This window comes from Solanum stenotomum, chromosome 1 (genome assembly GCF_019186545.1).
Source record: "Solanum stenotomum isolate F172 chromosome 1, ASM1918654v1, whole genome shotgun sequence".
Classification (NCBI taxonomy): domain Eukaryota; kingdom Viridiplantae; phylum Streptophyta; class Magnoliopsida; order Solanales; family Solanaceae; genus Solanum; species Solanum stenotomum.
This window is the reverse complement of record NC_064282.1, coordinates 16,058,452-16,073,415: the sequence shown is the minus strand read 5'-3', so window position 1 is coordinate 16,073,415 and position 14,964 is coordinate 16,058,452. Positions and strand designations below refer to the sequence as shown.

The 14,964-nt window shown below is 35.0% G+C and overlaps 2 protein-coding genes and 1 pseudogene across 2 annotated transcripts; all 3 read right to left on the bottom strand.

Annotated features, from left to right (window-relative positions):
- Positions 1–501: 501 nt before the first annotated feature.
- Positions 502–6,822, bottom strand: LOC125849895 (cytochrome P450 704C1-like; annotated as a pseudogene).
- A 496-nt stretch (positions 6,823–7,318) lies between these two features.
- LOC125859222 (cytochrome P450 704C1-like) lies at positions 7,319–10,902 on the bottom strand. Its single transcript, XM_049538945.1, has 6 exons — positions 10,884–10,902; positions 10,128–10,681; positions 9,716–10,000; positions 9,253–9,594; positions 8,940–9,140; positions 7,319–7,679 (listed from the first exon to the last, which is right to left on the bottom strand). The coding sequence occupies exons 1-6, from the start codon at positions 10,900–10,902 to the stop codon at positions 7,482–7,484; spliced, it is 1,599 nt and encodes a 532-aa protein (XP_049394902.1). The 3' UTR covers positions 7,319–7,481.
- A 909-nt stretch (positions 10,903–11,811) lies between these two features.
- LOC125846163 (cytochrome P450 704C1) lies at positions 11,812–14,361 on the bottom strand. The gene is made up of 5 exons (XM_049525594.1): positions 13,677–14,361; positions 13,309–13,593; positions 12,860–13,201; positions 12,539–12,739; positions 11,812–12,044 (listed from the first exon to the last, which is right to left on the bottom strand). Exons 1-5 carry the CDS (start codon positions 14,196–14,198, stop codon positions 11,847–11,849), a joined length of 1,548 nt encoding a protein of 515 aa, XP_049381551.1. The 5' UTR covers positions 14,199–14,361; the 3' UTR covers positions 11,812–11,846.
- Between the last annotated feature and the right edge of the window lie 603 nt (positions 14,362–14,964).

Genomic DNA, 14,964 nt, shown 5'->3' with positions numbered 1-14,964 from the left:
CAACAATCATCCTTTAACAAATGCAAAGGGGTAAATTTTTATATGCTAATTCACTTTAGTGTCACTTAGCTCAGCATCCATTTGTCTTCATTGTTATCTCCTCCTTTGAAGTAGTTTATGTTTATTGTTAATTTTTGTTCTGAACTTATTCCCTTTTCCGAATCTTAACAGTTCCACTCACCAGATTTTTCATAGAAATACTGTTAGTTTCAGATGGCTGTTATTACTCATGAACAGTAAACTGCGATGAGATAAGTTAACGTTCAAGCAACTTCAATCTGTGAAACTTGCATGGCGTGAAAACATAGGGGAGGAAGGTAAAACAAGGAAAATATGAATTGAATAACAGTGAAACCTTCCTTAGATTACAAACCTTATTTCAATCGCCCGGTTGATGTTATTTGAAAGGCTTATTTTGGATACAGATGTCATGGAATTACATTTGATGCATAGTTGGACTGATACTAATATACATTTTAATTTATACTCTTTCTAGTGGCCCTATCTATGAAAGACATCAACATGGAGTCCCCCGTCGATCTGAAGACTAATCATTGTCCTATAGTTGACCGTGTTCTTGTCATTACTCAACTTAAAAACAAAGTAATGTAACTACACAGCCGAGAATATTTTCATCTGCCTATAAGCAAACTCCTTCCTCAAGCAGATCCTCCGCCCTGCCTGTTTTATCAGCAAAAGAATGTGCTTAGCTAATTGGTTAATGTGCCAGTATTTAGGCACTAGGCAAATAAGTACAGACTTGCGTTCAAGACTTTAACAAATGATAATTAAAGCTAAAAAAAAGATTTGACTAACCTGGAAAGCAGTAAATTTGAAGGGGCTCTCATGCCTGAAGAAACCATCGTGATCAAGCCATCTCTCTGGTTTATATTCTTCTGCATCATCACCCCATATGAATTTCATTCTTCCCATTGCATATGGTAGGTAAGACACCATGTCTCCTTTGTTCACACTGAATCCATCTGGTAAGGTGTCATCCGAAAAGCATATTTTTGGATCCTGCCGTAAAGGGAAAACCAAAAATAACAACATAAAACCTACATCTACTTAGCCACTGATGTATGATAAAAGAAGTTGTTTATTACCGTTGGAATTGCAGGATAGAGCCTAATAGTCTCTGTCAGTGCTGCATGAAGACATTGCATCTTTTCTAGGGCATCTTCACTCACATTGGCAGCAAAATCTGTTATATCTGTTGCATTTTCTTTCTCGGTTGTTGATTCTTTAATCTCTTGTGCTACTTTCTCCTGTACATGAGGGTGCTTGCATAGCACATAGATGAACCAAGAAAGGGTAATTGCTGTTGTATCTTTGCCTGCTATTATGAAGTTCAATATTATATTGCGCAAATACTTTGGATTTGTACCAGATATTTGCAGAAACCTTGACAAAATGTCTTCTTTCTTCCACTGCAACTGGAAAAATATCATAATATCTAAGCATCTATCTGCATAAGTAAAAGAAGTAGCTGTAAGACGATTAACCTACAGATAATTCAGCTTCTGGTATAGTCATCTGCTCAGTTTTTCTCTGGATCAGCTTATAAACAAATGCATCAGCAGTTCTTATATTGTCCCTTAACTTGGCTTCTACTCCGATATTGAGAGCTCTTTTAATCTTCCAGAAGACATCAACATATCTCCAAGTTGTCATTGCATTAGCATTGTCAAATGCATCGCCAAATTTTTTGCTCTCTTATTTGAACCACACATGCTGTCTAGCTCAACTCCACAGGCAACTCTGAATATAGAATCTTGAGTTGATTTCATGAATAAATCCTACATTGACAAACTAGGCTCAGTTGTCTGGTGAAAACATAAAAGAGTTGTTTAATGTAGTCGAGTCATGGAATTTACTTGAATGTCAACTGTTGTGTTGGAATTGGCTGCTTCAGACAATACGTGAGCTAGCTTTGCAACATTTTTTCTAAAGACCACACTGCTGAAATCCCTCAAGACCCTCGTGAAGAACTCATGGCTCGACAACTTCCTCTGCCCCTGCCACTTACCCATCAACTGTGAAAATATCATCCCCAAACAGGTCCTTGAGAATGCTGTAATTATACCAACCCTGCAGATTATTTGAAGTGGGAATCAGAAAATCATTCTACCATTTTGTCACACCAGTTGGGAGATTCGTATAGCCAGCTGCTACTTATTTGGGAATTGAGACAGATCCAGGGATTCATTTAGATACTTGAAATAAGATCCAATTCATCCCAACCCCCAGTCTAGACTGACCTTAAGAAGAAGAAGAGAAAAGATCCTCAATGAACTACAACTAGATAGTTTGACCATACAACAGGAAGGAAACGCCACTAGTTTCCAATTTTCCAACTCCAAATACTTTGAATTTACCCAAGATTTAGTACTACTATAACATCTATTTACCAAAATATGCAGATTTATAAAATTCTCTTTTATCAAACAGTAACTGTAGCCCTATTGTATATATCTGTCCACAACATGAAATAAGAAACTTTGAATTATTTAATGTAACAGTGGGCTCAATTTTTATCATATTCAATTTTATTTTTTTTTGGTTACTGGTTTGTTGTTCTTTTGAATACAGATTGAATAACAGTTACTAATAAGGCATTCAAGAATCAATCAGTTCCAACATAAAAAGGGTTATCTGGGATTTCAAGAACATACCCTACCTTGCCATAGTTGTCAAAGTTTGTTTTGAGAATGTACTCAACGTTAGCAGGGTCAGAAGTATAAATCTCATTTCTGTTGACACCCAATTTTGACCCTCCCCAATATAAATTAATCATCGAGCTTCCTAAAATCTAAACGATTTGAAATAATTAGCTTCATAAAATTCAAAATAATTTTCAAGTCATTTTAAGTAGTTTTGTCATTTTTATAAATTTTAAAATAATAAATATGATATTTTATATAATTATGTGTCAAATTAGTATATTTTATAAATATTCGAAAATTGTCTCAAAATGATTTTAGTCTTATTTAAACATTTGGCTATTTGGTTTAAATTAATTAATAACTTATATTTCGAGTTAATTAGTTTATAGTTAAGTTAATTATTATATAATTATGTGTCTAATTAGTATATTTTATAAATATTTGAAAATCATATCAAAATATTTTTATTTCTTTTTAGCTAAGTGTTTTACTAACTTAGTTTAATTTAAATCATAATTACGATTTTGAATTAATTAGTTCATGTTTAAATTAATTATATTCTTATTAAGTTAATTATTTTATTCCGTTAGGATTAAGAAGCTCATTGATTGATTTATATTAATTCGTCTTACTTAGATTTTAGCCGAATTTGTTACTTTAACTCAATTTGACTATTTCTTAAACTCCAAGATCCAACCCTTTTAACCTCACTTTAAACCCATTTTTCAGACCCAACTTGGGCCTATTTAAAACAGGCCCATTACTTTCAGCTTTCCAATTTCCCTTTTTCCCACTAATTCCCAGCCCACTCCCATTTCCTTTCTAAATCAGCCCAATTCTAACAACATTACAATACATACAGCAATAGCATACCAAACCGACCCAGCACCCCTGTACTCTCGTTCTTCTTCCTCAATACAACGAGCAGAACCCAAAAAAATGTGAGAAACAGTCCACTATCGCAGCCCTCAAAGTGTGACCCGAGTCCAGCAAGCCCTGTACGCGCTGCATCTCCTTCTTCCACGCGAATCCAGCAGCTCACGTGAACCAAACAGCAGCAGTGTGCATTTTTCTTCTACCTCACACGTCAATATCCAACAACTCCTACAGCTTTCTCTGCAACAGCCGCCCACCTCGATCTTTTTGTCCGAAATTTGGGGGATTTTGGTTGATTTTTGGTACAAACGAGCAGCTTTTTGGTTCTTGAAATTTTTTGAATTAAGGATTGAGGAGGAGAATTCCGAGTCTACCCTCATTCTCACTTGAATTTTCATCCCTTTTCCCCCATTATTTTGAACCCTAGTTTCGGCTATATATTCTTGGATCATTCATTTGTAAAGGGGGATTTTTTTGGGAGTTGAAAAATTTGGTGTTAAAAAATAAAAATAATAGTTAGAGTAAGTATTAAAATTAGCTAGAGTTTGGAGGAAGAAATCGACTTGAGTGAAAAGTTCTTAAAACTTCCCGTTTGTTGTGTTCTATCCATTCCAATCTCGTCGGAGCCTCGTGTGGTGGTGGAAGCTCTTTCGTGGTCAGTTCGTTAATGTCCTAGTTGCTGCCCAGGAAAAGGTAACATTTCCCCCTTTATAATATCCCTCCTTTCCATCAAGACATGACGTTACTAGCTGCGTTTGTTCTCTGTTATTCGCTACCGAGCTGTGGGTGTTTTTATTAAGCGACTTTAGTGCCTACTCTTAGTGCTGATTCAAAGTTTTCTTTTTGTTGTTTTGTAGTCGGTGCTTCTTTGTTTTGAATTTGTTTCATCGCTTGCTTCTCGTTTATCTGTCTTGATGTTTGAACTCGTATCCCCTTGTTTTCGTTGTCTTAAACATCCGGGTTTATTCACTTTGTTACTGTTAATGTTCTTTGTTTTCCTTTTGAAATGAGGGCAGAGCCTAAAAAATAAAAAAAAATAAAAATCTTTGAGTATGAAGTTGTATATTGTCTTAGCTATTGTTTGATGGGCTGTAGGAGTTGGTTTTTATCCATTTTCGGGAACCATGACGTTCTTATTGTCCTGCAGGTTATGTTTGAATTAAGTTTATGTCTCTATTTTGATTAAATTTTAGTCGAAATCGCTTACCATTTGTAATCTAGTTCCAATTGCGAGTTTTATAGAATACTTAAGACTATACCATGTGGTCTTTCTCACTGATCAGATTGTTGTCTGGCATGCCCCCTTTACACTTTAAGTTGTCACTTGTCCATTGTAATGCCATATGCCTTTGCTACATCTATGTTTGCTTGCTTTACCAAGATTATTTTCTTTCATATGTATGTATTCTTGGTTCTCTCCAAGCTTGGACTCTCCACAATTTAGTATTAGGATTTTGTTGATCATACTAGTTTTGATTACTTCCTTGTTTAGCCTTATTTTTACCCTTAAACTTCAATGGTTTTTTTTCTTGTTGAGTTTGTCACTATTAAGGGGCCAAATGTCTGTTGATTAATATTCAGTAGCTCATCTTTTGTATTCTTAGAAGTTCTAACAGTAGACCTTGGCAGTGGTCCCCTTTTGGTCTTGAGATAATTAAGTTGATTTTAATTTTCAATTAAGTTATGTCTCATTTGCTTCCTTATCTTCGAATGCTAATTTTGTTTTTTCTTTCTTTTGTTGCGTGAACCTTTCCCCGAGCCCGTGGTGGACTCCTTCTCTCTTGCATCCTCGAGATGAGCCGTAGAGGCTTAATTTATTTACTTTTTCTCCATCGAGTCGGCCCCCCAGCAAGCAGGGACTGATGTACAGGTCTTGGAGAAGTAAAAAAACGGACTGTATACATGACCTATACAGCTGTATACACAAGTATACACGGAAAAAACAGCGATATACAAGTCCAAAAATTGAAACAGGTGTTCTGGAAGTTGAATTAGGTTGTATACATTCGGTATACAGTCTTATATACAAACAAAATGGGCTGGGTTCATATGATATACACTGATATACAACCAGTGTATACAAAAACGGGATTGAGCCTAAGCCTAAAATCAGCAGCGAATTTGGCCCAAGAAGGGCCCAAATTCAATTTCTCCCGACTCTTTAATTATTCAATTATGATTATTTATTGTTTATTGTGTGTTGACTCTAATTTTTAAATTATTAACTAACCTAATTAAATTCCCCAAACGATAAGTCATTTCTTTGTATTGGCTTACTTTTTAATACACTCTTTTATTTGTTTTGTATTCATTTATCTTACTAATCAAATATATTGGCCATATTTTATCTTAGTTAAATTTTTTTTTTATTTTTTTATTTTTTTTTTGTTCTTTAAAAGATATGCTTTGAATGCCTCTTCCTTTAATCATCTTGCTTATTTAAATGGTTTTAAGTTAACACTCTTCTCAAATGAACCAAAAATAAAAATTGTGTGTGTCCTCTTTTTACCAATTGATTTAAAATGGTCTCATGCTTTAATTTATTAAATTGGTTAAAATTATTTTTTTTTTTAAAATAAAAATAAAATTTTAATCTAGTTTTTTTATTAAAATTCTAATCACTTGTAGTGTCATTATTGAAATCTTTTCTCTAAAAAGAGGATGTGTCGTTTATCTAATTATATTTCTTGAATTAATTAAATATTGTAATTTATTTAAATATTCCTATGTTAAATTTCTCAAAATTAGTCAAATCATTTTAAGTCAAATTGCCGGTCAACCGCAAGTTAGCGGGCATTCTGAGGGCCTAACACCTTCTCGGAATGTACATTGAACTTCGAACCCTTTCATTTTTTAATTGATTTTATCTGTTTAAATCTTTTGGAAACCTTATAGTTTTTTCTTGATTTTTACCAAAAAAAAAATTAAGTGGCGACTTTGTTCTTTTGAGAATTTGATTTGCTTAAACCATAGGTTTAATCGATTTTTCAAAAACTCAATCATTTTCCTTTTACATATATTTTTAAATAAAACAATTCCTAAAAGGGCTGATTAACCTGTAAGTCTTGTACTTGCCAGCAAGATCAGTCATGTAATGGTGTAACCTGTGGAAGTTGATGAGCTGATTGAAAATGGTGCCACCAATTGGATGGTATCTTTTTTTTCCATGTACTTTTTTGGTTAGAAGATGAAATATGAATCCACAAAAGAGAAGTGAGAGAATGGTGGCTATTATGGAGATAATGGAGCTATGAAGAATATCCATCGAAACCACTGCCATGTCCTAGTGCATATTTTTGGCTTATAATGTTATCGCTAAAATACGCTCTTTTGACTTATTCATCTTCATCTTCATCATCAATATTATTTTTTGGTTTTTACAACTTTCTGTGCATCAGCAATTTAGATAAGCTCTTTTGTCTCAGTCTTACTTCCTGTTTGTCTTTTCCCTTTCTTTCCCCTTCAAATCTCATGAGATCATCAGGCTGATGGTCCTTTTGATAAAGGATAAGTCTGAAACAAAATGCCAAAATGATTTCATGTCATGTTTGTCTGTCCTGCTTTATACGGTATGATCTGACCTAGTCAATCAAATTTAATGATCCAATGTGCTATATGTTCCACTAACAAGGGAAAAGAAAATTTAAATTGGACAACAGAGTGCTACATAATTTCAAGTCCCACTTTTTACTTGGTTATTTAAGTTCACCGAAAAAAAAAGAAACATTTTGAATATGGCATTCAGGAGTGCAACATTTCACTAATATGAAGCCATTTCGTACTTTTAAGAAGAAATCAAGAACTTGATGAAATAGTACTAAAATTCACTTTCTTGACACAAATTTGTGAATAGTTGAACTAATAGTTCAAATGTCAAATGGACAATCATAACTTATGTATATTAGCTTTAAAGATGACATTCATAGTGCTTTCTGCATTTCAGCCTCCTACTAATCCTCTTCTTGGAACTGCATGAACTGGAAGCCCTTCATTGATGTGGAGTGTAAACATGGTTCTGTAGGTTACTACTTTTGTCTCATTGGATAACTTGAACCTGAAGAAATGGAGAAGAGCCATTGCTAAAATCTTCATTTGCTTGTAAGCGAAATCTTTGCCTAGACATATTCGTGGACCAGCCTGTGAATCAAGAAAGCAAAGAACTTAGAGAAAAGACTATTAAAATTTTCATCGGTCGTCCCTTCTTTGGGACAGATGTTTAGTAAATGATCTTCTTTTTTTATTTCTCTTTGAATTTATGGACCTTTTAGATCATGATCTAAAGATCCCCTTTGAGCAAACTGAGTATCTTATGAGAAAATGTTAGACCGCAGTCTAAAATATTGTAAGTTATCACAACCATTAGATGATAGTCTGATATTTTGTGTGTAAGGTCGAGCAAATATTAGGCTCGAGTGGAACATTTTCCAAAAGGTAATTTCTCAAGGGTTATGTTTGTGTAACAGCTTAACTTTTTTAGGTCTCTACTAAAACTTGGCATTTTTGAGAATAATCTCTTATTTTTTGCAATAGTGCTTTCCAAAAGATGTAGAGCCTCAACAATAACCACCTGTAACTCCTCTGTTTTGATGATCCTAACAAACAATAGGACCTGGTCCCATGAGTTGAGCATATACTCTAGTCAAATGGGGAACAACTGTAAGGCTGCCAACCTTGTCATGGCTGGTGAGCACAGGAAAAGAGGATAGAGCTCTCAGCCAATGGGAGGACACTAGGTTGTTTCGTTCAGAGGATAATCTACCTTTGTTGACATGAAACTACCTAGTTTCGAACATCCAAGTTTTTGAGTGAAAAAGGTGTCTTTTGTTTCTCAAGAAAAACAACAAGCTCTCGTGAACTGAAAGAGACCTGATAGAGTTATCAAGTGTGTCTTCTGCTGTTCATCAGAAAGTTTGTAAACTTTGAGTCTTAACTTGTAAGATCCATTCCTAATCTATAAAGGGATAGATTGTGTCTTTATCATTCTAGCCAACAATGAGCATAGTTAGAGTTAACTATGTAATATGTGATTTGAAGTCTATATTAACTAGACTTAGTTCGATATAGTGGGCAATAGAGTTATTGCTTTGGCTCTTTCTGTAACAGAGGTGTTACAGGTTATAGGATTAAGAGTTTAATCCTTGTATGATTGTTGGAGTCTGTATTCACTTGTTGCTAGAAGATAGTAAAGACTAGTTAGAAATTTTGTGGGACAGGTCATGGTTTTTCCTCCCTTGAACAAGGAGGTTTCCACGTAAACATCCGTGTTATTTTTGTTCTGTATTTTACCTTTTACTGCATTAAGGTGTGTAACGGACCTGGTCCAGTGGTGCGTGATGGACTCGTATAAGCTATCACTACCAATATAGGAGTCACCAAGTATGGAGGCTTAATACATACATGAAATGCTATGAATTTGAATGGTGACTCTGGCTGGAAAATCCCATCTTTCAACCATCTTTCAGGTCGGAAATCTTCAGCATCATTCCCCCAAATATAAGGCATTCTCCCCATTGCATAGGACACATAATTGACTTCATCCCCCTTTCTGATGTGAAAGCCATCAGGAAGAACATCGTCTGCATCTGCACATCTGCCATCCTGAATATTAACAAATAACATATTGCATGTGTCAAATGGGAGAGTAGAAATGATAAGAGTAATTTGGTTTCAATTTTGAGAAAAATAGCAGTTTCTTGGACAAAAATTGTACCACTGGGACTGCAGGGTATAGCCTCAAGGTTTCTGTCAGCGCTGCATGAAGATAATGTATTTTCTCGAGGACTTCTTCTGTAATACTTGCTACAAAATCTTCCAAATGTTCCTTATCCTTCATGTTATTACCAATAACTTTTGTAATTTCCTCAACAACCTTTTCTTGTATTAAGGGATTCTTGCAAAGCATGTAAAAGAACCATGAAAGAGTATTAGCAGTACTGTCTTTGCCAGCAAGCATAAAATTCAGTATTATATCTCTGAGATACTGATCAGTCATTTTCTCTGGATCCTTCTTGCTCTCTACCAGAAACCTTGACAGTATATCCTCCTTATCAATCTTGCAGAACAGACAAAACATTCATAACAATGATAGAGTCAAAAAGATTATGTACTTTTGAGGATGTAAATGTACAGGTCTGGCATTCCTAACACATTAATAATCTGAAATTAAGACTTACGGAATCTTGTTTCACTTCTAGCTGTTTGCGCCTTGATCTAATCAGTTCATCAACAAATTCATGGATGAATTTGATGTTCTTTTTTAGGAGAGCTTCAGAGCCGATATTGAAGTATCTCTTAAGCTTCCAAAAGGGATCGACGTAACGCCAATATATCAATTCATTAGAATCATCAAAGGCCTTGATGAAACTGTTATCATCTCCTCCTGATCCATCCAGGCAGTTTAAATCAACTCCAAAGCCAACTTTGAATATTGAATCCAGGGAACATCTCATTAGCAGTTCCTACAAGTATGGTGCATATGAAGTTTTGTGATAACAACTGACTGTTGAAACAGTACTAATAGTATTAAGTTGTTTAGGGACTGTTAACTTTGAGGGGAAGTGCTAAAAGAATTGTTCAATGACTTACTTGAATGTCAAAAACTTGGTTGGAGTTATAGAATTGAAAAACTTTTCTGACCAATTTGGCTGCTCTTTTTCTGAAAACTGTGCAGCTAAAGTCTCTCAAGACCCTAGTTGAGAACTCCAGGCTTGCAAGCTTTCTCTGCTGCTTCCATTTCTCACCATCCACAGCAAAAATCCCTTTTCCAAACAAATCCATTATTATCTCTTCATTACGCTTGCCTTTAGAATACTTGCCAAACTTTGTCTTGAGAATGTGCTCAACATTTCTTGAATCAGTGGTGGATATTATGCTCTCGTCCGGAGCTAGAAGTCGGGAGGTAGGAATTTTCTTGGCGACTTCTGTTTGATAATCATAAAGTCTTTTGAAGTAGAAGAGTTGGTGAAACACAGTTCCTACCACTGGTGCAGATTTGGGGTTTCCAATTGACTTGCCAGCATAGATCCTTAGTAGTAAAACTAAGAAGGAAGTCAGAGAAATGACACAGAGAGTTCCTATACAGGTAAAGATGGTATAGAGGACATCCTTTTTTTTTTCTAGTGTGGAGAGGTGACAACCATCTATTTAAAACTCAGCCTTATAGTACTGAAAATCCTGTAGATACTAGAGAGGATATGCCCAAGAAGATTCACCAAATTTTTTTCTTAGTAGATTTATCAAACAGTGTTCTTGGAGGGAACTGTTAATTTGGAATCTTGCTGTATTGGACTGGGAAATATTAATCCTAGTCACATCATAGAAAATGAATTGAAAGAAACTTACAGAATAAAGAAAAGAACATGTCCTTATCACGTATACCGTAAGGTCTATCTCGCCTGCAGCTGCCTCTCCTGTTTTGGCTTGCTTGTCCTCATTTCACCAATTGGCATGCATCTGTTATCTCGATGATTTATTGATTACTATAATTAACCTGTCTAACAAGAATATACATAAACTAATCAAGAATCATGCATGGTCATTACAAAAATGTTTCTGTTGTAGACTTTTCTCAAGGTAACATTTAGGAGTTGAGGCATAGTTGATTGATTGATCGAGAACTGCACATAAGGAGCACATGTAGATTCAATTGCAATTTTCTGTGTATCAGAAATTTTTACTCAATTCTTTGTTTTATTGTTAAATCTTTAGGCTAGCTCTTTCTCTCTCTCTCTTTTTCCTCTGAAAAAAGTAAAAGTCTGAAGCTGATATTAGTTCCCTGTGAGTTAGAGGCAGCTTCTGTGCTTCAATTTTTCTATGCCATATTTGCTCATCCTAGGTATTCGTTCTTGGATGGAGGCTCAAAATCAGCCTCATGAAAATCTTTATAGGGCATAATCTGACCTAGTTGATAAAATTTTGTTGTCTCAATAATATCAAAAGTTCTTGACTTAACTCAATGTGTGTTATATGTTTCAGTAACAAGTAAAAAATGCATCAAATTGGACTTGGTAGTTTGTTATGATTTCAACTCCTACTTTTTAATTTGTTATTCAAGTTCACAAAAAAAAAAAAGACAGGTTACAAATATGGAATTCTGAGTGCAACATCTCGCTAATATGAAGTCATTCCTTACTTTTAAGACGAAATCAAGAACATGATGAAACATTATCATCCACTTTCTTGTCACAAAGTTGTGGTGAATAGTTGAACTTATAGTTCACATGGAGGAATGGACAGTCATTACATCTGTAGATTAGCTTTAAAGATGCATTTATACATTGAAATTTGAAAGTGGCTTTCTGTATTTCATTCTTCTAATAATCCTCTTCTTGGAACTGCACGAACCTGAAGCCCTTCTTTGATGTGGAGTGTAAACATGGTTCTATAAGTTACTTCTTTCGTGTCATCGGATAATTTGAACCTGAAGAAATGGAGAAGAGCCATTGATAATATCTTCATTTGCCGATAAGCAAAATCTTTACCTAGACATAATCTTGGACCAGCCTGTAAATTTAATAAACCAATGAGTTAGAGAAAAGATAATAGGCATAATATGATGCATCCCCGGTGTCAAGGATGATTTAGCAGTATCCCTTATGGTATTCTAATTCCATCACAGATTACATATAATATAGGCCAAAGAAGATATATATTCTGTAGACCAAAGTATACTACTATCTTCGCGGTTACAAACTAACATAAGCATCAAAAGCCCTTGGTGAGATCTTGACAAGCTCTCTGCTAAAACTTGACATATTTAGGCATATCTCCTATTTTTCCGACAGTAAAGATATGACACTTGGGGCTAACTCAACCCTAAAAGCTAGTTCATGAGGTGAGGATTGCCCAAGTCCATGTAAGTAGACCACGAGTCAATTCCCCACAACCAAAGTGGGACTCTAATCCACTCTAATATTGACGATACTTAACAGCAACTATATAGCCCCAGGGATCACCTATGAAGGTAACTACGATTACAAGTTACAACATACTCTTACATGAAATGCTATGAATTTGAATGGTGACTCTGGCTGGAAAACCCCATCTTTCAACCATCTTTCTGGTCGGAAATCCTCAGCATCATCCCCCCAAACATAAGGCATTCTCCCCATTGCATAGGACATATAATAAACCCCATCCCCTTTCTTGATGTGAAATCCATCAGGAAGAACATCATCTGCATCCGCACACCTGCCATCCTGCATATCAACAAATGACATGTTGCATATGATATATAGTCGCAGGTAGATACAAAAGGGCAGAAATGATAGATTTATTTGGTTTTGCATATATTGCAGTTTTATGGACAGAAGTAGTACCACTGGGACAGCAGGGTATAGCCTCAAGGTCTCTGTCAATGTTGCATGAAGATAATGCATGTTCTCGAGGACTTCTTCTGTAATACTTGCTACAAAATCATCCACACTTCCATTATCCTTCATGTTATTATCAATAACTTCTCTTATTTCCTCAACAATCTTTATTTGGATTAAGGGGTTCTTGCAAAGCGCATAGAAAAACCATGAAAGAGTGTTAGCAGTACTATCTTTGCCAGCAAGCATGAAATTCAGTATAATATCTCTGAGATACCGATTAGTCATTTTTTCTGGATCCTTCTTGCTCTCTACCAGAAACCTTGAGAGTATGTCCTCCTTATCCATCTTGCAGAACAGAAAGAAAGTTAAGTTAGACGAGATTCCAAAATAGCTTTAGAAGATGGAAATGCTTCATTTCTAGCTCTCCTAACATTTTAATAACTAAGACTTACAGAATCTTGTTTCATTTCAAGCTGTTTGCGCCTTGTTCTAATCAATTCATCAACGAATTCTTGAATGAACTTGATGTTCTTTTTCAGAAGAAATTCAGAGCCGATGTTGAAGTATCTCTTAAGCTTCCAGAATGGATCGACATAACGCCAATATGACAATGCATTTGAATCATCAAAGGCCTTGATGAATTCGTTATCATCTCCACTTGATCCGTCCAGGCAGTTCAGATCAACTCCAAAGCCAACTTTGAATATTGATTCCAGGGAGCATCTCATTAGCAGTTCCTACAAGTGTGGTAGCATATTTTAGTGATAAAAATTGGATAGTGATATAACCCGGAAATTCATTAAATTCTTCAATGACTTACTTGCATATCAAAAACTTGGTTGGCAAGAGAGAACTCAGAAACCTTGCTGACCAATTTGGCTGCTCCTTTTCTGAAAACTTTGCAGCTATAGTCTCTCAATACTCTAGCTGAGAACTCAAAACTTGCAAGCTTTCTCTGCTGCTTCCATTTCTCACCATCCACTGCGAAAATCCCTTCACCAAACAAATCCATTATAACCTCTTGATTTCGCCTGCCTTTAGAGTACTTACTAAAGTTTGTCTTAAGAATGTACTCAATATTTCTTGAATCAGTGGTATATGTTTCACTCTGCTCCGGCGCCAGAAACCGGAAAGTAGGGGTCTTTTTAGCCAATTCTGTTTGATAATCATAGACTCTGTTGAAGTATAAAAGCTGATGGAACACAGTCCCCTCAACTGGTGCATATTTGGGGTTTCTGATTGACTTGCCAGCATAGATCCTTACTATTAAAACTAATATAGGAGTCACACAAATGAACAAGAGAATAGCTATAGAGATGAAGATGGTATAAAGAACATCCATTTCTTTTTTCAGATCTGTTTTATATATTTGGAGAGATGACAACCATCTCTATGCACTATATACCACACAGATGCAAAGTCCACTCAAGAAAATTGATCACATATCATATATAAAATGAATTGACAGAAACTTGAAGAATAAACAAAAGAATATGTCACTGTTCCTTTGGAATATGATTTAATAATACATTTTATTCTATTATAGGTTGGCCCCCCTGTGGATTTTTGATATAAATATGGGTGTTTCATCATCACACATAGCTAAGGTTTATCTAGTCTGCAATTTATGCTGATTTTGCTTGCTTGTCCTCACACCAGAAATCACCATCCTTAATTTCTATGCTTATGAGTACTAATTTAACCAATTGTACGGGCCGGTGTAAAAGAATAATGCGGAATAGAGTGTATTAGTGTATGCATGTATGACTAATGCTTTCATTAGTACTTATTTTGCATGATTTAGTGTTTTTAAATTATGATTATTTAAATTATAACTTATTAATTTGCAATATTTATTTTATGCCATTTCATTATTGAATATTTTAGTGTCACCAGTCATCTCATATTATGTATTGTTTTTTTTGAGAAACGCCTTATATAGTTGTATTTTGGTAGAACTAAAGAAATATTTGGAGCAAGTTAATTATATGTTTGCATGATTACTTTATCGGAAAAATTCAAGTTTTATTAGTTTGGTTTGATTTATAAATTAAAAAATTTGATATAAATGATTTGATTTGATATTTGAAAAACTCAGACCTATCCAA

Excerpts from the sequence above, each read along its gene's own strand:
- LOC125846163 (XM_049525594.1), bottom strand. The coding sequence starts at position 14,198 with ATGGATGTTCTTTATACCATCTTCATCTCTATAGCTATTCTCTTGTTC. Across the intron at positions 13,594-13,676 it reads ACCAAGTTTTTGATATGCAA|GAACTGCTAATGAGATGCTC; the intron begins GTAAGTCATTGA and ends CCACACTTGTAG. Across the intron at positions 12,045-12,538 it reads TCAAATTCATAGCATTTCAT|GCTGGTCCAAGATTATGTCT; the intron begins GTAAGAGTATGT and ends TTAAATTTACAG.
- LOC125859222 (XM_049538945.1), bottom strand. Across the intron at positions 9,595-9,715 it reads TAGAAGTGAAACAAGATTCC|ATTGATAAGGAGGATATACT; the intron begins GTAAGTCTTAAT and ends CTGTTCTGCAAG. Across the intron at positions 7,680-8,939 it reads TCAAATTCATAGCATTTCAT|GCTGGTCCACGAATATGTCT; the intron begins GTATGTATTAAG and ends CTTGATTCACAG.